At 43.1% G+C, this 27,581-nt stretch overlaps 1 protein-coding gene across 6 annotated transcripts in view; it reads right to left on the reverse strand.

The window, feature by feature from the left end:
- Positions 1-377: 377 nt before the first annotated feature.
- CCSAP (centriole, cilia and spindle associated protein) overlaps positions 378-27,581 on the reverse strand; it is a 30,656-nt gene continuing 3,452 nt past the window's right edge. For 3 of the 6 annotated variants that reach the window (XM_069572596.1, XM_069572597.1, XM_069572595.1), the window contains 2 exons: positions 16,697-16,962; positions 378-633 (listed from right to left, as the gene is read on the reverse strand). In XM_069572596.1, coding sequence (XP_069428697.1) covers positions 610-633; positions 16,697-16,962 — 290 coding nt within the window. In that variant the 3' untranslated portion in view covers positions 378-609. Of the gene's footprint in view, positions 634-10,807; positions 14,738-16,696; positions 16,963-27,581 lie in introns of those variants that run through there. The other 3 variants (XM_069572593.1, XM_069572592.1, XM_069572594.1) reach the window with 2 other exon arrangements.

Here is a 27,581-nt window from a genome sequence, read left to right on the forward strand (position 1 = left end):
GGGAGTGCTGTGCTGTGCTTAGTCGCTGTCGTGTCCAGCTCCTTGTGACCCCGTGGACTGCAGCCCACCAGACTCCTCTGTCCATGGGGATTCTGCAGGCAAGAATGCTCGAGTACGTTGCCATGTCCTCTGGGGGATCTTCCAACCTAGGGATCAAACCCAGATCTCCTGCATTGCAGACAAATTCTTTACCTTCTGAACCACCAGGGAAGCCCAGGAATACTGAAGTGGGTAGCCTATCCCTTCTCCAGGGTATCTTCCTGACCCAGGAATTGAACCAGGGTAGGCAGATTCTTTACCAGCAGAGTTACCAGGGAAGCCCAACAGTGCAGGAGACCCAAACTTAAATCCATGCTGTTTACCCAAAAAAGACACAGTTTTGTTTTGTTTTTTTCAATTAAGGTTTACATTTTGTCTTTATTAAATTTTAACCTTTGGCGGTCATGAAGAAGGTATTGTTTAACCTATAAACAGCAGTCACAGGCTAGGAATACTGCTGTCATGAAGTGGACACCGCAGCTGTTCCTGGGAAGTCAGTCCTGCTGTCGAGGAAGGTGGAGCAGAGTTTGTGTGTCCAGAAGGGAGCGCTTGAAAAACCAGCAGCCTCGCTTACCTAAGCAAGCCCTGGGTCTTCTGAAAAACATGATAAGCTGCTATTGTTAGTGTAATCAAGTTAAAATTTTATTCCTAGGAAAGGTCAGTGTGCTGCTGCTGCTGCTAAGTCACTTCAGTCGTGTCTGACTCTGTGCGACCCCATAGACGGCAGCCCACCAGGCTCCCCCGTCCCTGGGATTCTCCAGGCAAGAACACTGGAGTGGGGTGCCATTGAAGGTTAGTCTGTTTGGTGTAAATTCAGGACTTACACCTCACTGTCCAGCAATCTCCATGTTTGAATATGGTAAAGAATCTGCCTGCCAGTGCAGGAAAGGCGGGTTTGGTCCCTGGACCAGGGAGGTCCCCTGGAGAAGGAAATGGCAACCCCCTCCAGTATTCTTGCCTGGGAAATCCCATGGGCAGAGGAACCTGGTGGGCTACAGTCCCTGATGTTGCAAAAGAGCCGGACACAACTTAGAGACTATACAACAACAACAGATGTTCAAGGTATGCTCCCAACCAGTTCAGGCCCAGGAGAGGAGGCTGTGGTCCTTGGCCCTACAGGCCCCCAGCTGTGGATATGGGGGCCAGCCTGGCTTAACCATCACAAGCTTAGTTTTCACGGGGATACATATTTTCAAAGAGTGGGTATCTAGTTTTTGCTTTTTTCTGTTTTCTATAGGAATTTTTTTTGTTTGTTTGTTTTAATGCTAATGCATTCTTATGTGTCAAAAGTCAAAGCAGTGTGGAAAGTCACCCTGGGGCCTGCTTGCCTCCCCCTGGCTCGCTCCCTTCCCCTAACCTCATAGTAACCACTGGCTAGTGTGTGTATCCCTCCAGAGTTCCTTGACATGGATACAGATGTTATTACTGCTTCCTATCTTAAACAAAAAGCAACATGTTATACACATTGTCTTTTTCCATACACATTGTATCTTGGAGTGAGCTTTCTCCTTACTGAAGGCTGCAGAATGTTCCACTGTGTGGATATGCCATGTTTTCTGTAACCAGCTCCTTACTGATAAACAACTGGGTTGTTTCCAATTCTCTGGTTCTCATGAGGTACTTCCAAAATATATGATTAGTGACAGCATCATCAATTTCTATCTTCATTGACATTCATTAGAAAAGTAACATCATTCCTCCTAGTTCAGCCTCTTATGCAGCAGCAAGAAAAATTTACAAAATCAGATGGAAGGGGGAAAAGAAATCTAGCAAGAAATATGAAAGATTTTTTTCAATGAAAACTTTATTAAATAAATAAATAAAGACCCAACTTAAAAGGAGACATATTCTATTTGGGAATACAAAGACTCACTACTATTATAAAGATGTCAATCGCCTCAAAATTAATAAATTCAATACAGCTTAATGAAATTGCCAAGTGGAATGTTAAAATAGAAACTGACACGTTCATTCAGAAGTTCATATAGGAAAGAAAATAACCAAAGAAAGTAAAGAACAAGGTAGAGGTGGGGAGACTTGCCATCAGTTCAGTTCAGTCACTCAGTTGGGTCCAACTCTTTGCAACCCCATGAACTGCAGCACGCCAGGCCTCCTGTCCATCACCAACTCCCGGAGTCTACCCAAACCCATGTCCATTGAGTCGGTGATGCCATCCAACCATCTCAGCCTTTGTCGTCCCCTTCTCCTCCTGCCCTCAATCTTTCCCAGCATCAGGGTCTTTTCAACTGAGTCAGCTCTTCGCATCAGGTGGCCAAAGTATTGCAGTTGCAGCTTCAACATCAGTCCTTCCAGTGAACACCCAGGACTGATCTCCTTTAGGATGGACTGGTTGGATCTCCTTGCAGTCCAAGGGACTCTCAAGAGTCTTCTGCAACACCACAGTTGAAAAGCATCAATTCTTCTGCACTCAGCTTTCTTTACAGTCCAACTCTCACATCCATACATGACCACTGGAAAAACCATAACCTTGACTAGATGGACTTTTGTTGGCAAAGTAATATCTCTGCTTTTTAATTTGATATCTAGGTTGGTCATAACTTTCCTTCCAAGGAGTAAGCATCTTTTAATTTCATGGCTGCAATCACCATCTGCAGTGACTTTGGAGCCCAGAAAAATAAAGTCAGCCACTGTTTCCTCATCTATTCCCCATGAAGTGATGGGACCGGATGCCATGATCTTCGTCTTCTGAATGTTGAGCTTTAAGCCAACTTTTTCACGCTCCTCTTTCACTTTCATCAAGAGGCTCTTTAGTTCTTCTTCACTTTCTGCCATAAGGGTGGTGTCATCTGCATATCTGAGGTTATTGATATTTCTTCTGGCAGTCTTGATTCCAGCTTGTGTTTCTTCCAGCCCAGTGTTTCTCATAATGTACTCTGTATATAAGTTAAATAAGCAGGGTGACAACATACAGCCTTGACGTACTCCTTTTCCTATTTGGAACCAGTGTGTTGTTTCATGTCTAGTTCTAACTGTTGCTTCCTGACCTGCATACAGGTTTCTCAAGAGGCAGGTCGGGTAGTCTGGTATTCCCATCTCTTTCAGAATTTTCTAGTTTATTGTGGTCCACACAGTCAAAGGCTTTGGCATAGTCAATAAAGCAGAAATAGATGTTTTTCTGGAACTCTCTTGCTTTTTCATGATCCAGCAGATGTTGGCAATTTGATCTCTGGTTCCTCTGCCTTTTCTTTCTTTTTTTTTTCTTTTCTTTTCTTTTTTTTTTTCCTCTGCCTTTTCTAAAACCAGCTTGAACATCTGGAAGTTCACAGTTCATGTATTACTGAAGCCTGGCTTGGAGAAATTTAAGAATCTTGGGTAAGAGAAACCCAAGTAAGATGGTAGGCACTGAGAGAGAGCATCAGAGGGCAGACAGACTGAAACCACAATCACAGACAACTAGCCAATCTGATCACACGGACCACAGCCTTAACAATGAAACTAAGCCATGCTGTGTAGGGCCACCCAAGACGGACAGGTGATGGTGGAGAGGTCTGACACAATGTGGTCCACTGGAGAAGGGAATGGCAAACCACTTCAGTATTCTTGCCTTGAGAACCCCGTGAACAGTATAAAAAGGCAAAAAGATAGGACACTGAAAGATGAACTCCCCAGGTCGGTAGGTGCCCAATATGCTACTGGAGATCAGTGGAGAAATAACTCCAGGAAGAATGAAGGGATGGACCCAAAGCAAAACAACACCCAGTTGTGGATGGGACTGGTGATAGAAGCAAGGTTCAATGCTATAAGGAGCAGTACTGCATAGGAACCTGGAATGTTGGGTCCATGAATCAAGGTAAACTGGAAGTGGTCAAACAGGAGATGACAAGAGTAAACATCGACATTCTAGGAATCAGCGAACTAAGATGGACTGGAATGGGTGAATTTAACTCAGATGACCATTATATCTACTACTGTGGGCAGGAATCCCTTAGAAGAAATGGAGTAGCCATCACTGTCAACAAAGGAGTCTGAAATGCAGTACTTGGATGCAATCTCAAAAACAACAGAATGTTCTCTGTTTGTTTCCAAGGCAAACCATTCAATATCACAGTAATCCAAGTCTATACCCCAACCAGTAATGCTGAAGAAGCTGAAGTTGAACGCTTCTATGAAGACCTACAAGACCCTCTAGAACTAACACCAAAAAAAAGGTGTCCTTTTCATTATAGGAGACTGCAATGCAAAAGTAGGAAGTCAAGAAACACCTGGAGTAACAGGCAAATTTGGCCTTGGAATGCAGAATGAAGCAGGGCAAAGGCTAATAGAGATCTGCCAAGAGAAGGCACTGGTCAGAGCAAACACCCTCTTCCAACAACACAAGAGAAGACTCTACACATGGACATCACTAGATGGTTGACACTGAAATCAGACTGATTATATTCTTTGCAGCCAAAAATGGGGAAGCTCTATACAGTCAGCAAAAACAAGACTGGGAGCTGACTGTGGCTCAGATCATGAACTCCTTATTGCCAAATTCAGACTCAAATTGAAGAGACTGGAGAAAAACCACTAGACCATTCAGGTCTGACCTAAATCAAATCCCTTATGACTATACAGTGGAAGTTACAAATAGACTTAAGGGACTAGATCTGATAGGCAGAGTGCCTGATGAACTATGGACAGAGATTCGTGACAGTGTACAGGAGACAGGAATCAAGACCATCCCCAAGAAAAAGACTTGCCATACCAAATACTAAAATGCACTATAAAATTAAAACCTTTGAGTTCAGGTTTAGATCCATAGAGGAGCGGCATCTAGACCCTTTCCCTTGTATCTGTTGCAGTTTATGAAAATGTATGATGTGACATTTTAAATCAGTAAGGGCTTTTTCACTGTACGGTGTTAAGTCCTTTTTCTACCCATTTAATTCAATTTTTTCTAAAAAAAGGATCTCAAATTCATATTCACCAAAAATTAATTTAGTTGGATTAAAGGTCTAAAAGCAAAAGGTGAGTTGTCTTTTTTTTTTTTTTAAGGCACTGGAAGAACATACAGAATTTTTATTATGACCAAAGTGTGAATCTTTCTGTAGGTGACACTACATACCTCATCTGTAAAGAAAGTGTTTGAGGTTTGAGATTAGTATTTCCTATACAACAAACAGAAGCAGAGGAGATTAAGAAGAGGTGGCAAGAATACATAGAAGAACTGTATTTTAAAAATCTTAATGACCTGGATAACCACAATGGTGTGGTCACTTACCTAGAGTCAGCCATCTTGGAGTCTGAAATAAAGTGGGCCTTAGAAAGCATCACTAGGAACAAAGCTAGTGTAGATAGAATTCCAGCTGAGCTGTTTCAAATCCCAAAAGATGCTGCTGCTAAAGTGCTGCACTCATTATGCCAGCAAATCTGGAAAACACAGCAGTGGCCACAGGACTGGAAAAGGTCAGTTTTCATTCCAATCCCAAAGAAGGACAATGCCAAAGAATGCTCAAACTACCACACAGTTGTACTCATTTCACATACTAGCAAGGTAATGCTCAAAATCCTTCAAGCTAGGCTTCGACAACATGTATGTGAACCAAGAACTTCCAGATGTACAAGCTGAATTGAGAAAAGGCAGAGGAGCCAAAGATCAAATTGCCAACATCTGTTGGGTCACAGAAAAGGCAAGGGAATTCTAGAAAAACATCTACTTCTGTCTCATTGATGACGCTAAAGCCTTTGACTGCGTGGATCACAAGAAACTGGAAAATTCTTAAAGAGATGGAAATACTAGACCACCTGACCTGCCTCCTGAGAAACCTATATGCAGGTCAAGAAGTAACAGAACCGGACATGGAACAACAGACTGGTCCAAAATTGGGAAAGGAGTATGTTGAGGCTGTATATTGTCACCCTGCTTATTTAACTTACGTGCAGATTGCATCATGTGAAATGCTGGGCTGGATGAATCACAAGCTGGAATCAAGATTGCTAGAAGAAATATCAACAACCTCAGATATGCAGGTGATACCACCCTAATGGCAGAAAGCGAAGAGGAACTAAAGAGCTTCTTAAGGAAGGCAAAAGAGGAGAGTGAAAAAACCGGCTTAAAACTCAACATTCAAAAAACTAAGATCATGGTATCTGATCCTATCATTTCATGGCAAAAAGATGGGGAAAAAATGGAAACAGTGACATTTTTTTTCCTTGGGCTCCAAAATCACTGTGACTGCAGCCATGAAATTAAAAGATGCTTGCTCCTTGGAAGAGTAGCTATGACAAAGCTAAGCAGTCAGTTCACTTTGCTGACAAAGGTCTGAATAGTCAAATCTATGGTTTTTCCAATAATCATGTACTTACATGAGAGTTGGACCATAAAGAAGGCCAAGCCCCAAAGAACTGATGCTTTTGAATTGTGGTGCTGGAGAAGATTCTTGAGAGTCCTTTGGACAGCAAAGAGATCAAACCAGTCAATCATAAAGGAAATCAACCCTGAATATTCATTGGAAGTACTGATGCTATAGCTGCAATACTCTGGCTACCTGATGCAAAGAGCCAACTCATTGGAAAAGACCCTGATGCTGGGAAAGATTGAGGGCAAGAGGAAAGAGGAGCAACAGTTTTGGTTGCTCCAAAGATGGTTGGATGGTATCACCGACTCAATAGACATGAGTTTGGGCAAACTCAGGGAGATAGTGAAGAACAGGGAAGCCTAGTGTGCTGCAGTCCACGAGGTCAGAAAGAGCAGGATACCACTTAGTGACTGAAAAACAACAGTACAACAAAAGAAAGCATAAAGTTAGCACTGGGCTATGACGAAGTATCTGCGATGTGTTTACCAGAAGAGTGGTATCAGACTTACAGAGATCCTAGCTAGTTAAGCAGATAGAAACCCACTGAAAAATTAAAAGGCAGTGTGCTTTTCCCATTTGTCCCAAATAATTTTAAGCTTGGTAAAGCACATAAATATGCCATTCATCAAAATAATAGATGATTGATCAGCATGAAAAAGAAGCTAACCCTGGCTAATAGTGAAATTCAGATTCAGATAACCATATTTTATTCCTAATATTGCTAATGTATGGCTTGTTCTTTTTTGTCAAGCTTGCTAGAGGCTTATCAATTTTATTGATCTTTCAAAAAAACAGCTTTTGGCTTATTTTTGTCCTCAATTTCATTGATTTCTGCTCTTTTCTTTTTCCTTCATTCTTGAAGATGTGGTCTTGCTTTGCTTATTCTTTTCTAGTCTAAGATGGAAGCTTAGATTATTGCTGAGACTTTTCTTAACATAAGCTGTCAATGCTAATCAGTTCCTTCTAAGCACTGCTTTAACTGTGCCCAACATTTTTAAAAACTTCAAAATTACAACATTTCATTTTTCTCCGTTTAAAATATCTTCTGATTTCTCTTGAGACCATCTTTTTGGTGGATTATTTATGAGCAGGTTATTTAATTTCCAACTGATTTGAGATTTTCCCTTCTTTACGGATTTCTAGTTTAATTCCATCATAGTCAGAAACATGAGTTGTATGATTTTTAATGTAAGATTATTTTAATAACCAGGATATGGACTTGCCTTGATGATTGTTCCATGTGCAGTGAAAATTTTTTGTTCTTTTTTTCGGTAGTGTTCTGTAAATGTCAGTGAGTTGGTTAATGGTGTTGTCTAGCCCTTCTAATGTCTCTATTAATTTTTTGTCTACTAGTTCTATTCCTGATGGGAGTATTGAAGTCTTTAACTATAATTGTAAATTTGTCTAGTTCTCAGAGTCAGATGTGTTCCTTCATAATATTTTGCCTCAGGACAATTTGCTTTGTAGTTTTAAAAATTTTTAATAGAGTAATAATTTTTATTTTATTGTATAATCCATATTAAAGACAGTGATTTAAATGGCTCCTGTGATGTATGCAGTATTAGATATATCAAAGGCCCTGAGTCCCGGCTATAAAAACCTTAGAACTTGATGACTGGCATGTATTTTAACTATTTATTTTTCCCCTTTTACTAGAAGACCCGTTTATGAGACTGCACTAACAGGACAGAGGAGGATCGGTGACATCCGTCCGCCCGAGCCACTGTGTTCCCTGTCATCACGCTGCTTTCCCCATGCGTGCAGAGAAGGCCAGTTCATCTCGCATTCTGCCACTTTGTAGAGATGCTCTCTGCCATGCTTCCCACAAGAGTCTGCCAGACTTTAGGAACAGCCACACTCTCACTGTTGGCACAGATGCTCATCTCTTTGGAAGCTCTGTAGTTAGGGTCTGAGTGGAAGCCCGCTGCTGTGTCTCCTCCACTATGGAACTCTTCCGCCTCTGACCAACTCTGACCCCAGGTGAGAAGAGGCTTCCCACATATCAAGCAGTTTTTCAGCCTCAGCCGAGTGTCCTTCAGTTCAGCTCAATTCTGACTACATACTTGGAGAGAGTGGCAGGCCCCACGAGTTAAGGGCTCAGCCCCATGGGCCTGCCCCTGTCCCAGCTTCAGATGCCAATCACCGGTCCAGGCTGTCAGCTGTGCTTCTGAGCAACCACCCCAGACCCCTCCTTGGGTTCAGCTAATTTGCTAGAGCAGCTCACAGAAGTCAGAAAAACAAATTACTTACCTGATCACTGCCTTATTGTAGAGGATATAATTCAAGAACACCCAGATGGAAGACACGTAGGGGGCATGGGAGGGGAAAGGGTGCAGTTTCCCTGGTCTGTGGACACCATTCTCACATCTCCACCTGCTCACTGACCAGAAAACTCCATGAACCCTGGATTTGTGGGGTTTACAGAGGTTTCATCATATAGGGTGAGAGATTAAGTCATTGGCCATTGGTGACTGACTCAATCTCCAGCCCCTCTCTCCTCCCTGGAGGTCAGAGGTCGGGGGTAGGACTCAAAGTCCCAACCCTTTCTTCCCAATCGGTTTCCCTGGCAACCAGACAGTATTCTTAGGGCTGGCCAAAAGTCACTTCAAAACTGTGTGTTGAAAAGGGGGCTTATTACGACTGACAAGGCACTCCTTTCACTTTCTGGCTCTGGAGCTGTTTCTGGGGCCGAGACGAGTGACCACATTCTAGAGCTGCTGTTCTCCTTCCCCCACGCTCCCAGCTTCCCTTGGTATCACTTCTCTCCTGTCTGAGTACATCCTTTGGCTGTTTCTTTAAGGCAGGTCTCTGGCCATCAATTCTCTTAGTTTTCCTGCATCTGAGAATGTCTTTATTTCACCCTCATTCCTGAGGGATATTTCACTGCATATAGAATTCTAAGTTGGCAATTCTTTTCTTTCAGCACTTTAAGAAATGTGCCACTTACTTCTGGCCTCCATAGTTTCTGATTAAAAAAAATGCACGTGCAGATGAACTGTCCCCCTGTAGGTCACCTCTCACTTTTCCCTGGCTGCATTCAAGATGTCTGTTAGCTTCCAAAAGTTAAGGATGTGTCTGGGCTTGGATTTCTTGGGTTTATTCTGTTTCAGCTTCACTCAGCTCACCTGGAAGGATTTTAGCCATCATTTCTGCAGATGATTTTAAAGCACTACACTCTTCTTCTTCTCTTTCTCTGATTCCTATAACACAACCTGGAAACTTTTCTCCAGCCCTTTTCTGTTCTTCAGATTGGATGATCTGTGTTGATCTATTATCTTTATTTTGTCATCTTCAACCTGCTATTCCATCTATCCAGCAAGATTTTTTTAAATTTCAGTTGGAGTATTTTTCAGTTCTAATATTGTCAGTTTTCCTATTATCTATTTCTCTACTGTTAATTTCTGGCTTAATACTTATTTCAAGTATTCATTTGAACTTTTCAATAATAGCTTCCTTCAGGTCTATGATGGCAGCTACTGATGACAGCCATTTCCATGGTTTCATATGCTGAGTAATCTGGAGTGCCTCTCAGGTATTTTGAATATTACATGGTGAAACACAACCAAGTCCTGTGGAGAATGCTGGCATTTTTGCTTTATCGAGTAATCAATCTGTTTAGGCTCATGCCCCAAGTCCTGGCCTGCTGGTTCCAATGCCAGTTCAGCCTTCAAAGCTTTTGCAGTGCTCTTTGGACCTGCCTCACATGTACAGAATTTTGTGGTCAGCCTGAGACCTGAGGAGGGGTCTGCCAGGCAGCCCACTCTCAAAGGTGCTTGGCTGACTAATTGGGATCAGGGGGACAGTATGAACAAGGAGAGCAGGTGAGGGAAGGCTGGGGAGTTACAGAATGTGTATAGCATTATTCCATATTTGTGCAAAAAAACGAAACAGTGTATATGTACCTCCAAGTGCCTGGAGAAAAGGCCTGGTCTCCTCTAAGAAGGGATGCAGAATGTTGGTGAGGGGTGGTACTAGAAGGAACTCTCACTTTCGACTCCACACTTCACTTTGAGTTAGGGCTTCTCTAGTGGCTCAGTGGTAAAGAATCTGCCCACCAGTGTAACAGACTCGGGTTTGATCCCTCGGTCAGGAAGGTCCCTAGAGAAGGAAATGGAAACCCACGCCAGTATTCTTGCTTGGGAAATCACATGGACAGAGGAACCTGGTGGGCTACAGTGCATGGGTTCACAAAGAGTTGAATGCAACTAAACAGCAAATCTCTTTAAGTTTCTTTTGCCCATGCCCTATCCCTAATTTTCAAAGCAATAAGGTATGAGGGAAAGACTGGGGAAAATGTGGAGTTTAATTCAAAGTATATACACAGAAAGTATCTTTTCCTGGATGTAATATACCTTACTGAATATTTATCTAATGAAAAATACATTTAGGAGTCAATATAATCACTGAATTCTCTTCAACCATTAATGTACTAATCAGAATTACTGCCCACAAAACAGAAGCTTAGCCTGTAGTATTAATGAACTTTATTCACATTTTTCCAAGTAACTACAATATTAAATACAAGCTAAAAGCAACACACAGTTCTTAGGAAACACAGCCCCGAATGCCCACCGCCTGAGCCCTGTGACTGTAGGTGCCTGGCCTTAGTGCCTTCAGAATGGCAAAGTGAGTGCAGTGCTCAAAATAAACAGACAACAACAAGACAGGGGGACAGCTCTGAAACCAGTTCTGGTGATTATAAAGAAATCCAAAAAGAAGCCTCCAGTGTCTTCACTCAGGTGTCCTGACTTTCAAAATGGAGAGAATAAAGGAGCAGCTTTCTCCTCTCACACCAGCAGGCTGGGAGGAAACCTGGGCCTCAACCCTGGACATGGCTCCTCTCACAATTTGGTACTAAGCAAACACTTGGAGTGGACAGCTCCCTATTCAGCCTATTGTACAAAATCCATTTCAAATATTATACATGGTTACACTTTTAGGATCACTTTTTAAATCCTATTTAACTGATCACAAGACTATGGTAAGGACCCATGAGTCAGGCATTGGTAATTTGATCCCAAACCAACTACAGAATCAGACTGTATAAATATTAGCACCATTTTTTATCTAGTCCAGTAAAATGTAAAACTGCCCACTAAGCTATTTTTCACTGAAGTAGTCAACAAGACAGTTGTTTTCACTTTTAACATATGCTTGGCCCCTCTTCCTCCTTGCCAGTAATACATTTGAATACTTTGATGAGCAAGTACTAACATTTCTGCTGGTAAAGTTTATGTCCAGCACAGCCTCAGCACTCAAAAGCCACCTTTCTGTTGTGCACTTTAGCTGCGTCATGCAAACTCAGCCCGCTAAAATGCACAACAGAAAGGTGGCTTTTGAGTGCTGAGGCTGTGCTGGACATAAACTTTACCAGCAGAAATGTTAGTACTTGCTCATCAAAGTGTTCAAAGCTTTCAAATTACTAGTAATCTATGTCTGATGAATCAATGACAAGGCTTTTCATAAGAAGCACCACAAATGTGTGCTTACTACATTACAAGCAATTCAGATAAACTATACCCTCTTTTACTTTTAGTAGACTTTAAAAGAAATGTATATAGGTACTTGGGAATTTTCTGGCAGTGGGGGAGAACAAGCATTTTGACACCTCATAAATGGAGCAGTCTTTTAGGTTTTAAAAGGAAGAAAAAGGACAGATTCCTATTCTCATTCACCTCAGTCCAGAAGTATTCAGGTGTTACTTAATATTTTATTATTGCTTTTAGTAAACACAGAAAACATGTTACAACAAATTGTTTTAATTAAGAACTTAAAAACTAAAATTTTAAAAGGAGACTCTTATGCAGCAGTTATTTCAATCTATATTTTAAATATCACTGGATTCTCAGTTTCAAACTTTTCAAAGTGAAAGGCAATTTTAAATTACCTCACTGTTTCATAAGCTGTCTTAAGGAATAAGAACATGATCACAATGACATTAGTGAGAAGGAAAAAAGTAGGACATCAAGTTGTTACAACTTAAAAAATTTTGTAGGTTCAAAAGATCATCTTTACCCCTAAAGAGAAAGAAGAAAATGAAACCCTAACCAACTAATGGCTTGGACACAGGAAGGGGACTCCCAGTTACTTCCTATTGACTCATTCATTGTTCATGCACATTAAAAACACTTTAAAAAATCTTGTTCATTGGTCCTCTACTTAAAAGGGGGGAAATACTAGCCAATATCACCCTCCAGGTTCGTCCAGATCTGCATGTGGAGTTTGCAGTAGTAATTAAGCATATTAAATACAAGTCTGTGTTTTAAAGGACAGAGTCTGGCTTGCTCAGGGCCTTGAGGGGTCGGGTTTCTAAGGCAGTCCATCAGTGTAGACCTGAGCTACTCCCACAGCCTCTTCCTCAGACTGTAGGCTACAACGGGAACAGAACACTGGAGCTGGTGGTTGAAACCATACATGCAGGACGTGTTCTAAAGGAACAGTTTCCACTGCCACATTACCGCAGAAATTTCACCTTCAGGCTCCTGCAGCATTTAAGGGGTATAATAACAGCAAGATTCACCAGAATCCCTAGCAAGGGCATTCTGGACAACACATAGACCTTTCTTTTACTAAACATACATTGTAGTGACTAGGAGAGCTCTCTATATATTCACCTCAAAATAATGCAAATATTTTAAGTTTTTTTTAAAAGCTCATGATTCTTCAATAAGAATTTGCAAAGCTTAATATGATTGTGTAAGATGATACTGTGTGAAGATTTTACATGGAATGAAACATTTTTGTAGAAATCAACCATAATACTTCAAAGACCCAGAGTAAAAATATCAAGGAAATGCTCAAATGCACATCAAACACCAAATTTTCATTCACACATCTCTACATGGTAAGCTGGCAAAGAACTTTTCTCTCTCTTATCAGGAATTTAGCATTCATCCTTACTGTAGATTCCTGTCTCTACTAAATGGAAAAAATGCTTCTCAAAACCACTTTCTACCCCAAAAGCAAATGTGCTGGAGAGAAGGAAACACTTCATTGAAACGCTCACATCTATGCCCACACACACAGCAGCATGCCCTCACATTAGCTTCTACACAAAATCTACCAGCTAGGAACCTATGATGAATGTATTTCAACCAAAAGTCTGAACAATGTACATCATCAAGGCTTTGTTATTGGTACGTCCCATGGAGGAGAAAAGCAGGGGTGGTCCACATCTCTAATCGGTAGCTCAAAATCTGTCCCCCATCCCCAGTAAGCAAGACAATCTCAATTTACTAAGTGAAATTTCAGATTTTAAATTGTAAGTATCATTGCTAAACTCTTCTAGAAGAGGCAAAGTCCACAGTGGGTGACTGCCAAAAGGCCAGGCTGCAACAAGTGACTGGTACCCCATTAAGTGTCCTTGAAAAATCTTAATTAAAAAGTGAGTCTTTGACTCAAAAGAAACTTCAGTACTACTTCTAAACACTTCATTTACTGGAATGCACTTGAACTAAACTATTAATATGTGCCTAGATGACAATTTAAAGAGAAAAGATGACCCTCACCCAGCCCAGATAGTTCTTAAATATCACAGGCCACATGAAGTGGTACTCGAACTGAAACGCAGAAAACATTTAATTGTTTAGGAACTACCAATGTTCTACAATGCTTTCACTATACATGGAATCAAAGGTAGTGTTGAAACTCACTTTTATCTTGATGTTCAAAGCAAACTACACATAAGGAAAAGGAATCTTCTGTGGCAAGCTGGCGTGACCTTACCAGCTGTAGAATCTGAGAAGCTGTTCAGAACAGGAGAAAAACAGGCTTCACCTAAACTGAGCACAGATACTGAAGTTAAGCATCTGTCAGCCATTTAAAGGCATTTGGTGTCAGTATCTTAAAAGATTGAGATGCTTTAAAACAAAACCCTTATAAGAATATCAAAGATTTAGGGAATTCTCCTCATAAGTAACCAAGTTTCTATGGCTTCAGCTGCCACCCTACTGCTGAGGTAGGTGACCAGGATTCATCGAAAGAGACAATCTTTTGGAAATTCCCCAAGAAAAATCTTGCATAATCAGTTGGTTTCTTAAACCCGTGTCCAATTTCTTTTGATAGTTTTTGTCTTGTTCTTTTCTTTCATTTACACTTTTAAAAAGAGGTTGTCCAAGCAGCTGTTCCTTCCCTCAAGCTCTGGCAGAGTAGCATCTCATATACTCTGTCATCCAAGGGTTCTCCGAGGAGGCAGGCTTGACCCGCCTATTTTTCTCCACATCAGCAGAGTGAGCCCGCTGCCTCTGAGCTGCCAGCCTCCTCTTCTCCAGCTGCCTTCTGCTCTTGGCTCGCAATGCTGATTCATGGATCTAAGGGGAGTCAGAATGAATGAACAGTCACTCAAGTGGCTTTGGCACTAATTTTCCAGAATATTCACAATGAAGCTTCCTCCAGGTCACCTGCAGCAGGGCAGAGGCAAGTCAGTCTCGCCATATTCAGGACTTCTGTGAATAAAAGTTTCTCCAGAAGAGCCATTCCCCTGAGTTCTGTCTTACCCATTGTCAGCAATACAGAAACTAGGCAACAGAAAATGTCCACCAGACTAAATTTCAGTTTAAATGGTAAGCAACTAATCTACATGTGCCTTGAGAAACTGGCTCTGGAAAAGGATTGGAACTCCTTTGCATTAAGCAAGAATAAGGATTCCATTGAAGGAATTTATATATTTTATAGCAAAATACTAGCAAATTTCAAGATTTTACCACCTAAGATGTTTAATGAACCCCATTCAACTTAACTCCACAGGACTGCCAGAGGACAACTCTGTTATCTCAAATATCGCTCCGAACAACACTATCTGCTAGAGTTCAGAAGTCTGTTTGGTAAACTTGGACTGCGGTATTTAATGAGAATTCAAACAGCCTGCACCTCTGCTTCTCTTCACCCCCTCTTTGCTTTGGGCGGGTGGATGCTGTTAGCACTAACACAATCATTGCTGTATGACCCCACACATGAGGCGCCCTCTTCTGCCTTGTTCTCAGGTCTTTGCCTGGGGACATGCCAGGCCTGAGTCCAAGGAGAACTAAACCTTGGGGGAGGGATGAGCAGGGGACATGCACTCTAATTTAATCCAAAGAGAAAACAGGAGTCTAGATAGTTATGGAGAAACACAGGAGATGTGATCTGATAGACAGACAGCAACAAGGGGCTGAGGCGTGAGATGCCAGTTATCACGTCCAACAGAGCAGGAGCTTCTCAGGAGGCCAGAGGCAAATCCAGACCGGCAGCTGCCAGCCCTGGCTGTGCCCCTCGGCCATACCTCCTGGGCCCCAGGAACTTGAGAGCCCCATGTCCTGCCCCTTCTCCACCTGGCTCGGTGTCAGTAAAACCTTCCAGCTACCAGTTCAGTTCAGTTCAGTTACTCAGTCGTGTCTGACTCTTTGCGATCCCATGAATTGCGGCACGCCAGGCCTCCCTGTCCATCACCAACTCCCGGAGTTCACCCAAACTCACATCCATCGAGTCCGTGATGCCATCCAGCCATCTCATCCTCTGTCGTCCCTTTCTCCTCCTGCCCCCAATCCCTCCCAGAATCAAGGTCTTTTCCAATGAGTCAACTCTTCGCATGAGGTGGCCAAAGTACTGGAGTTTCAGCTTCAGCATCAGTCCTTCTAATGAACACCCAGGACTTGTCTCCTTTAGAATGGACTGGTTGGATCTCCTTGCAGTCCAAGGGACTCTCAAGAGTCTTCTCCAACACCATAGTTCAAAAGCATCAATTCTTCAGTGTCAGCTTTCTTCACAGTCCAACTCTCACATCCAGACATGACCACTGGGAAAACCATAGCCTTGACTAGACGGACCTTTGTTGGCAAAATAATGTCTCTGCTTTTCAATATGCTGTCTAGGTTGGTCATAACTTTCCTTCCAAGGAGTAAGCTTCTTTTAATTTCATGGCTGCAGTCACCATCTGCAGTGATTTTGGAGCCCCCCAAAATAAAGTCTGACACTGTTTCCCCATCTATTTCCCATGAAGTGATGGGACCGGATGCCATGATCTTCATTTTCTGAATGTTGAGCATTAAGCCAACTTTTTCACTCTCCTCTTTTACTTTCATCAAGAGGCTCTTTAGCTTCTCTTCACTTTCTGCCATAAGGGTGCTGTCATCTGCATACCTGGCTTGGTGTCAGTAAAACCTTCCAGCTACCAGCTAACTCCCAGCAAAACCCCAATCTCTAGGCAGCTAACATCCTGCATCCTGTTTGTGATCAGATGCCCAGTCCTGGGCTTTCCTTGGCCCATCTGAGACCTACCATGTCCTGAAACATCACAGCAACCACAGGTATGATAGCCAGTGACGGCCAGGCCAACCCCACCCTCCAGGGGAAAGCAGAAAAGCCCGTTCACTGGCACCTACCTCGTGCATGGGGGCAGAAGCACAGACGTTGTGAGTCTTCTGGCTTCCTGTATCCGTCTGTTTCTCTCCCCACCCGTAGAGGGCAAACGGGTGCCTGTGTTCTTTTATTCTCGCGGATGACCTCTGGGGACTCTTGGTTCTCCTGCCTCCTCGGGCAGCTAAGGCACCTGGTGGTGGCTGAGGGTCGGTGCTGCTGGCTGCTTTCTCAGGGCCTCTCACCCGGATCTGCCGTTCAGGCTTCTCTTCTACGTCTTTCACTGGCAGCGCTTTTTGAAAAAGGGGATAAGACAGGATGAATGCTTTAAATTCAGGTGTACATATAATTACACACAGTTTAAATATCTGGGATGGAAAATTCACAATGCCTAATTAAGTCAGTAACTGTTTTACTTACAGCTCGATTCTACACGTTTCACTTAAAATGGACAGACAGAAACAAGTTAGTCTGTCCCATTGTAAAATCAACAGTAAATACCAAGATTGAACCAAGCCTATTCAAAAGTAACAACCATCATTCACATTCTGAGATTATGAGTCTCAATTGAATACTAAAAGCTAAAAAGCTAGAAAACACCAGGGCCTAATAGCTTTCCCCATGATAAATCCAGTCATTTTACCATCTTGCTTCAGGGACAGACCTGGATTTGTGACAATCATTCACCAGCTGCAAAAGGTTAGTTTTTAAGTTACTCAACTAGAGCTTCAGGATTGTACTGCTTTGTCATGCTCCAAAACTATGGAAAATGCTCCTTTCAGCTCTCCCCAGCTCCTTATAAGAGCTGGCTGGTGACCTTAACACGAAAAGCCCTCCATCACAATAAGGAGTGTTTTCCATAGCTCCTCACCTCCATGTACAACTGGGTGCACCCAGGGGGAGGAGCCGGGAAGAGGGCTTTTATTCATGACAACATGAACCAGGGCCCCTGGCCTACACAGTCCTAAATCTGGCAGCAAGGCTGGTAAAACTCTGGTGGGGAATGGACTGCACATCTGAGGTGTACTCAGATATTCAGGACACACTCCAGAACATAGCTATTTCCCCTGATTACTCTTTATGACTATCCAATCATTATTTTTATAACCATTTGTATACTCCTATATGATCTGATTATCTTATGTGATCTTATACAGGTTGTATTCCTTGTGTAAAGCCCTAGTGAACCTATGTTTTATCTCTGTTCTTTGGAAGGAATGATGCTGAGGCTGAAACTTTGGCCACCTCATGCGAAGAGTTGACTCACTGGAAGACTCTGGTGCTGGGAGGGATTGGGGGCAGGAGGAGAAGGGGACGACAGAGGATGAGATGGCTGGATGGCATCACTGACTCAATGGACATGAGTCTGAGTGAACTCTGGGAGTTGGTGATGGACAGGGAGGCCTGGCGTGCTGCGATTCATGGGGTCGCAAGGAGTCAGACACGACTGAGCGACTGCACTGAACTGAAAGAGCTCCTTGTACATCCAGGGCACCACTTTACAGACCCCCCTTGCTCAAACCTGTAGAAAACCCCTTGCTCCCGAGGCTCCAGAATCTGGCTCTAGGTGGTGATTTTACAGGTTCCTATTCCCAAACCCCATCATTTTTAGGACATACTCATGTCCCTCACTCATAGTGAACACTTCCCTGATGACATCCATGTAATCCAGACACAGTGCACATGTGTGAACCCTGACACATCACCTGCATTTCTGTCTTCAGCAATGACCTTTATCTACCAAATCATTTCCTTTATTATTAAGCATTTTAAGGAGTAGACAGCACACGTCCAGCCCTGGGGTTCAGCCCTTCGCACGGCTCTGCACCATATCTATAAACCCAGCACTCAGGCTGTCTGGGGACACGTGAGATGCCAGTCTTCCACTGAATCCTGAGAACCCAAGTCCCCTCATCACTCACTCTTCTGAGTAATGTGTCCACACCTCATCCTCTTCCCTCCCCTGGATCTAGGTAGAAGGGAAAGAGCCCATCAGGACCTAGACAACGGGAAGTAGAAGGGGGTCCATGCCTGGCGCAGTTACGACACTGAGAGAGGGGGAAACAACTCATCTTCAGGGATTCATTTCCTTCTCTTCCTCTCCAGCCCCCATATGCCTAACTCAGACCTTCCAGGGAGCATGTCCACAGAAGATGATAATGATTTGGTTCACGGGACAAGCTGAAGCCAACCAAGGAGAGATTAGGAAAGAGAATTCCAGCAAGTGGGGAACTGGCTTCTACAAAGACATGAAGAGAAGAAAGAATAATTAAAAATGACAGGTACATAGAGAGTCTATGGATGAAGGCATGAGTGGGTAGCAGTGGGGAAATAGAGACCATCTATGCCAAACACAGGAGTTTTATTTTTTCCTAACAATGAAGAAGAATCACTGAAGGATTTTAGGCTGAAAAATGCTATGGTCCTATCTGCATTTCAGGAATGAGGCATCTAGCAACAAACTTGCACCCAAAGAGGTGGGGGCAGAAAAGATGGAGAGTCCAGGGTAGGGGGCAATGCTGGCAGGGGCCAAACAGGGAGAAAAGGAGAGAGTGCCCACCATACCTGGCTGGTGCTCAGACTCACCTGGGCACCTGTGAACTGGGAGGTGGTACCCTGGCCTCTCCAGAGAGCCACAAAGGGCTAGATGGGCAGCTGAGTGGGTGACAGACACAAAGCAAATGCTGGGAGGCAAAGAGGAATCTTGGGCCCCTACAGGGGTTGGGAGTGGATGGTCACACTATCCTCCAGCAGAAAGCCATCAAAGATGGGGAAAGGGTACTTGACGACTCAGGTATGAGACACCCCTGGGACCACCAAGCAGGCCACAGCAGGACCCTTAATCAGGGGCCCTAAAGAGAATGTGGAATTGGAGAGAGTCATAAGCAGGTGGGTGGGGGCTGAGCCTCAGATGCAGAGCAGATCCCCTAGAAGGAACAGAGTCAGCGGAAGGGGAGCAGAGGTTGGCCCCCTGGACACCAGCACCTACTGAGCCGGTAGAAGGGATGAGGAGAGCCAGAGAGGGAGCCAGGGAAAAGAACAGCTAGCAAAGTCTAGAAGCTTCCAGGAGAGAAGGTGGGGAAGGATGTTCAGAAAAGGACAGAGCAATCAACAGAGCCAAATTCTACAGAGAGGGCGGGAGAATGAGGACAAAACAAGACTGGGCATTCTAGGGCTTAAGAGTCACAAACTGCTATGTAAACACGAATAGCTACAAGGGCACACTGCACAGCACAGGGAATACAGCCAGCACTTTGTCTAACTCTGGATGGAAATTGTGGATCACTATGTTGTCCACCAGGGCTTCCCTGACAGCTCAGTTGGTAAAGCATCCGCCTGCAGTGCAAGAGACCCCGGTCCAATACCTGGGTTGGGAAGATCCACTGGAGAAGGGATAAGCTATCCACTCCAGTATACCTGGGCTTCCCTGGTGGCTCAGCTGGTAAAGCATCCGCCTGCAGTGCAAGAGACCCCGGTCCAATACCTGGGTTGGGAAGATCCACTGGAGAAGGGATAAGCTATCCACTCCAGTATACCTGGGCTTCCCTGGTGGCTCAGCTGGTAAAGAATCCACCTGCAATGCAGGAGATCTGGGTTTGATCCCTGGGTTGGGAAGATCCCCTGAAGAAGGGAAGGCTACCCACTCCAGTACTCTAGCCTGGAAAATTCCATGGGGTTGCAAAGAATTGGACATGCCTGAGCAACTTTGACTTTCATGCTGTATACCTGAAACATATAAATCAAATATACCTCAATAAAAAAACTGGATGGTTAAGTGCTATGTTAGGTGTGCTGCACCACAATTAAATAAAGTGAAGGAACATGAGATAAAATATTTATACAAGTTTTGTAAAAGACAGACTTGGGTCTGGACAGTCAGGCTGTCTCACATGACCGAGAGGAGCACAGGCGATAGGGAGAGCCAGGTCACAGCAGGCTGCAGATCAGGGGGACCCCAGTGATCTCCTCACCATGGATCACTGAACGTTCTGACATTAAAAACACCAGTGTCCACCAGTATCCAACACAAGAAACTAAAATCCTCTCTAGGGAGCCTGGGTCTCAGATTATTCCTACAGATAATTTTCTGAACACCAACAGTGAGTGTCCTGGGGATGATGACCAGTCACTCAGGAGACAAGACAGTAAGGAAGTCCAGCAGGAGCGAGAGACTTGTGGAAATGGGGTTATCACTGACAGATCATAAAACTAACATGTATTTAAAGAAGGAACACAAGCTCAAAAATACCTGTAGCAGGAAAAAAAGATGGAAAACACAGAAGAGAGAGAACTTATTACTATAAAATTAATACTTATAAAGCTCTTGAAACAGTGCCTGGTACAAGATAAGTGTATATATGTTTCAAAATCCTATTCAAAGTTTTAAATAAAGCCATTTCCAGGCAAATAAAAACAGTGTCATCACCAGTTATTGTGGAAGATTCTAATAGCACCTTTCTCAGTAACTGACAAAAATCAACTCAGCCTTGATTTAGGACTATGCTGTTCACTACAAAAGCCATGAAGCAGAGGTGACTTAAATTTAAGTTTATATTAATTAAAATTAGCTAGAAACAAATTTTCACTTCCTCAGTTATACCAGAGTTCAAGTGCTCAAACATGTGGCTCATGGTTAGCATGTTTCACGGTCCAGACAGAGAAACTGCCCATCATTACAAAGTTTGACTTGAACAGATTGATTTTTTTAAACTATTTGAACAAAATTAACACATTTGACCCAATGGGTACATACAGAATACTGCACTGAAAACCGCAGAATACACAATCTTATCAAGCACATGCGAACATTTACAAGAATTTACCCAGCCAAAGCTATAAAGAAAATCTTAATATAGTCACAAAACTGGAATCATACAGTATGTATTCTCTGACTCCTGTGCAATTAAGCTAGATCGTGCTCATGCTCAGCCACTTGAGTCATGTCCAACTCTTTGCAACCCTATGGACTATAAAGTCTGCCAGGCTCCTCTGTCCATGGGATTCTCCAGGCAAGAAGACAGGAGTGGGTTGCCATGCCCTCCTCCAGGGGATCTTCCCAACCCAGGAATCAAATTCCCATCTCCTGCTCACAGATGGATTCTTTACCGCTGAGCCGCCAGGGAAGCCCTAATTAAGCTAGATACAACAGCAAAAGTATCTTGTACAATCTCCAGCTAGAGGAGAATTCCCCGGCGGTCCAGTAGTCAGAACCCCATGCTTTCACCACTGAGGCTCAGAGTTCAGTCCCTGGTTAGAGAACTAAGATCCTGTGGGTCTCGTGGCATGGTCAGGAGATAAATAAAATCTCCAGTTATAAAATTAACATTTCTGTTTTTTTCTTAAATTGAACTACAATATGGTATTAGTTTTAGGTTACAGCAAAGTGATTCAGTTATATAGATATATTCTTTCAGGTCACTTTCTACTATAGGTTATTATCAGATATTCAATATAGTTCCTTGTGCTATACAGTAAATCCTTGTTGCTTATCTGTTTTATACATAGTAGTTTTTATCTGTTAATCTCATACTCCTAATATATCCCTTTGCTTAAAAACATTTCTAAATAATGCATGGGTCAAAAATAAATCATATGATTTCACAAAAATGTAAATGTTCTCCATGTCATTGAGCTATATACTTAAAAATTGTTAAAATGATTATTTGTGTTGTGTGTTTACCACAATTTTTAAAAATAAAAAAGTAATGGTGATAGCATAATCCCATTCTTATTAGAAATATTTCTAAATTTCTTTATTAAGTATGATGCAGCTAAAGCAGTAATCAGAAGTAAATCTAGAGCCTTAAATCAATATATCAAAAAGAAAAAAAGGCAAGGGAAGAAAAAAATAACCAATAATAAGCATCCATCTTAAAATGTTATAAAAAGGGCTTCCCCGGTGGCTCAGTGGTAAAGACTCCGCCTGGCAATGCAGGAGACATGGATTCAATCCCAGTCCAGGAACATCCCACACGCGGCGGAGGAACTAAGCCCATGCACCCCAACTGCTGAGCCTGTGCTCTCGAGTCTGGGAGCCCCGGCTGCAGAGCCCGCATGGGACAGCAGCCAAAGCCTTTGAGCCCTAGAGCTTGTGCCCCACAAAGAGAGAAGCCACTGCAACGAGGAGCCTGCCCACGGCAATGAAGAACAGCCCCACTGCCGCAGCTAGAGAAAAGCCCATGCAGCAAGCAAGAACCCACAGCCAAAAATAAAAATAAATTCAAAATAAAAAAGGATGTTAAAAAATTATAAAACTAAGCACTAAAAAATGAAACTAAGGGGAAAAATCGTGAACTAATAAACACATAATTAACAAAACCGACATGGAACAAAAATGAACAGAATTCACAAACCCCTAGCAAGACTAATACAGAAAGAGGGTAAAAAATAAAAATAAGTAAAAACAGAGCAAAGGAGGTCATCAGGTTAAATGTGCACTGGTGACACAAGATTATAGTCCCTTCCTCTCCAAAGCCACTAAAGGGAAGGAACAAAGGCCAAAGAGGGAAGGGACGACAAGCAAGCAGCCAGCGACACCAGACAAATTTTGGAAGGTGCAAGGTGATGAAGATGTAGAAATGACTCACGGGACTCAGCAGAATGATGCAAACTCCCTGCTGGAGAAGGGCCCACAGGACGCCGTGGAGCCATGCCGTAACTGGCGTTGAGGCACCAGACTTCCCAGAAGGCTAGGCCCAGTCAGTGCCCCAGGCCATGTGCTCCATGACAGCTTAACAAGGATGTGCCCCGGCTGGGAACCAGGGTCCATGCTGCCTGCCCTTGAACCTGGGCAGATTTCTGTGAGCAGAGAATGGGGTGAAAGAGATGCCACATGGCTCCTGGAAATAAGTCATGATGGGCAATACAGCAGCTGCCCAGCTCTCTCTCAGGAATGCTCACTGTTGGAGGCCGGCCTGCCAGTGATGAGAAGGGCCAGGCACATGAAGAAGTCACCTGCAAGTGTCCTAGCAGACAGCTGCAGTCAGCACACAGCAGAGATAGGGCACACCCTGTGCCTTGGCCAAATTCTAATTTACAGAAACCATGAGCTCACAGCTGAGAACGGGAACCTGAAGTACTAGTTTCCAGGTTAAGCCTGTTGTGCAGCAATGATACTCCCTCAACAGTCCTTGCTGTGGTCCTCAAGGCCCGTGGCTGCCGCCCACCCCACCCCATAGCCCAGGTCCCTAAAGGAGGAGGACCAGCAGGCAGAAGGCACAGGAGAAGTGAGGGGGGCAGGATGAAAACAGGATGGCATGGTAAAGAATGGGGTTCCTCCTCCTTTCCCCCAGCTCTGTTCCCGGGATGCTGACAGCCAGGCTCGGGCCCTCCCAGGCAGGAGGAAGGAGGAGCAGTGTCTGGTAAGCTGACACAGGAACAGGCGGGTGCTGATGTGGGCAGCCCCCAGAAAAGCAGCCGAGTCCCCCTACAATTTACAGTCACAAGCTCCTCCATGCACACAGCTCTCAAAAAGCCCTTCAAGCTTCCCTCTTAAATAAGCAGATAGGCTAAAAGCAAGCATTCGAGTACATCCTTTAATAAGAAAAAGACCAAAGTATAGAGAAAAAAACTAGGCTTGGACTATAAGAGAGCTCTCAAAGGATATTTATGGCTTGGCGAGGGTGGGTGGGTCGGTGGGGAGTGGAGGGGGAATTAGAGAAAGGGATGCTATTTTTTGTCAATTTTTAATAGAACATTTGGGACAAAAAAGCAATCTCTTTGAAATTAAAAACCAGAATGGTAGAATTTAAAATTTCAACAAAATTTAGAAGATAAAATTGAAGCATTCTCAAAACAAAACCAAAGTTCTAATTTTTCAAAAATAAATAAATAAAAATACTAGAGGTTTGCTCCAGGAGGTATACAAACCAGCTAAAAATAACTATCAAGAAAAAAATGAATAGAAATTTTAAAAAAAGTTTTTAAAATGTCTTTTGGCCTCTCTGAATGGCATGTGGGATCTTAATTCCCCGACCAGGGATCAAACTCATACTCCTTGCAATGGCAGCATTGAGTCATAACCACTGGACCACAAAGGAAGTCCTCAGAACAGAAATTATTTTAAACAGTGCCTGAAAATAGATGTTTCTAGATTTAAAAGGCTCACCAAGGGATTCCCCTGGCAGTCCAGTGGTTAACTCTGTGCTCCCAAGGCAGGGAGTATGGGCTCAATCCCTGGTCAGGAAACTATCCCACACTCCATGCCATGAGGTGTGGCCTAAAATAAGCTTCTTAAAAACCTAAATAAAAAGTCCCACCAAGTTATCAGCCCAATGAATGAAAAATGACACATAGTATTTTAGAATACCTAGGATAAAGGGACTGTCCTAAAACTTCAAAAGAGAAAAAGGTCACATACACAAAAGAAGTGTCAGATGACATGGTACTTCTCAACAATAAGACCAAAACCTAGGATTCAATATAATACCTTCAAATACTGAAATATCTAACCTAGGACGTCTCTGTCTTGCCCAAATGGCAATCCAGCCTTGGATAAAGGCATTTTTAGACTTCAAGGTGACAAAACCTTTACTTCCCTTTCAACATTTCCCAGGATTTACAGAAGATATGCTCCACCAAAAGGAAGGGAGATTGGAGGCTTCTAGAACAGGGATCAGATAAAGGAGGAAAGCAAAAAGAACACTTGGCAAACATGAAGAGAAGTTCCAGCATGACAGCAGTGTCAGACCTGGACAGCATAAAGTCTACATTAAAACAAGAGCGTCAAGGGCTCCCCAAAATTACTTCCCCAAGGAGGATAACGCAACAAGTAGAGCACCTAGCGTGCCTGGCATATAACAAGTTCTACAGTCCCCCAGACTATTTCTGGCTACGTTATAAGAGAAAAAAAGAAAAGCAAATATACAAGTAAAGCAACAATTACCTCTAGGGAAAACATAAATAACGAAGAAAATATAATCAAAATGTACTGTATGGATTATCTGCAAATAACACAGAGCCATGATCATCCAAATATAGAATAGTACTTAAATGAAATAGTCATATAGTTAATACTGTGGAACAAAAGAGGTGCTTGCGTATGTCTAGGTGGGAAAAAGGGAGGGTTTGAGGAATAGCCAAGCTAAGATCTTAAACTAAATCATCTCCCATTATGGGAAGTCAATATACAATTTTCAAAATAAAAAAGCCAGCATTAGTCTGAATGAGACAATCATTGGCCACAGCGCTGAAAAGAAAGGTAAAGAGTTACTCCAGGGAGCAAGGGGCATGGGTGGTGAATGGGCCAAGATTACTTTTTCATTTTAAGCATATTTTAAAAAATTATGCATATGCATAAGTGGTTTAAAACTAAAATTTAACTTAGAAATGTGAAGAAAATGAATTGGAGACATTCTGGACACTCTTGAAAGCGTGTTGGCTACAGAGAGAAGGCATTTCACAGTGAACAAGCATTCCCACACCTACACCCCACACACAGGCAACTTCCCAAAAGCTTTTTAGTACCATCTCTTAAATAAGAACAAGAAGCCAAGAATCATTAGACATTTGAGGAAAGCTGCTAACTTGAAATACAGGATTACAAATTAAATTAAAACACACACACATCCAGATAAAGGGAGGGGAAACCTGTGCCAAAGAAACATGCAAAAACTAAAAATTCCTAGTCCTCAGCAGGACAAGTGAGGATACTATACGTACAAATCAAGAACAGAATACTATTTTTTAAAGAGGATTAAAAGAAGGAGAGAAGGAAGGAAAACCCAGAAAACAATTCATCAGTTCTTAAGACAGATGGATTGGAAGCCAAAGTAGAAAATTAGAGGATATATTTGTAAGTCTAGCATCCAACTAAGGAGTTCAGAAAGAAAAGAGAAAAAAATAATAGTAATAAGAAAACAAGAAAACTTCCCAGGATTACAAGACAGGAGTTTGATTGCAAGGATTCGTGAAGCACATTAGAGGAAAACAGGCCTAGACAGAGGATAATTTTCAGAACACAGAGGACAAAGAGAAGACCCTAGAAACTTCCAGAGGAGGGAGTATGTTATCCACGAGGGATTTAGAGTGAGAACGACACGGGAGTATAGCAGCAACTGCAGAAGTCCCAGTACCAGACAGCACTGCCTCCAGATTTCTTAGAGACAAATACTTCCAACCTAGAATTTCATGCCTATTCACAAACTTACTGAATTGTGAGGGTAGAATCTTTTGACATGCAAGATCTCAGAAAATTAAGCCTCTCACACACCCTTTCTCAGGAAGGTACTAGAAGATAATCTCTGCCAGGAGAGGATAAACCAGGCAGGAAGATGATGTGAGAGGCACACAACAGAGGGTCCTACCAAGAGGGAAGGCAGGGAGTCCCTGGGGTGGCGGCCGAGAGCCCTCCCGAGACGAGACAAGGCAGCAGGCTGCCAGAGCAGCATGCAGGCCCGGTGGAAGTGGGTCAGAGGCCCCGGGAGGGATGTCTTACGATGGGGAGGGTGGCAGTGAACCTGATGTGTTGGTGGTATTGCAGCAGAAGAAAAGGGAATCACAGCAAACAATGCAGGGTAGCTCTAAGCAACCTCTTCAACAGGCCCTAACTGAATCTAACTAATTCTATGATGACTATACCAGAAGGGTGAGGACGGACCAGATGTATGGGTTAGGAGACCACTAAAAAGAATTAAGGGCTTCCCAGATAGCTCAGGGAGAAGGTATTGGCACCCCACTCCAGTACTCTTGCCTGGAAAATCCCATGCATAGAGCAGCCTGGTAGGCTGCAGTCCATGGGGTCGCAAAGAGTCGGACACGACTGAGCGACTTCACCTTCACTTTTCACTTTCACGCACTGGAGAAGGAAATGGCAACCTACTCCAGTGTTCTTGTCTGGAGAATCCCAGGGAGGGTGGAGCCTGGTGGGCTGCCGTCTATGGGGTTGCACAGAGTCAGACACAACTGAAGCGA

This window comes from Ovis canadensis, chromosome 25, assembly GCF_042477335.2.
Source record: "Ovis canadensis isolate MfBH-ARS-UI-01 breed Bighorn chromosome 25, ARS-UI_OviCan_v2, whole genome shotgun sequence".
Taxonomy (NCBI): domain Eukaryota; kingdom Metazoa; phylum Chordata; class Mammalia; order Artiodactyla; family Bovidae; genus Ovis; species Ovis canadensis.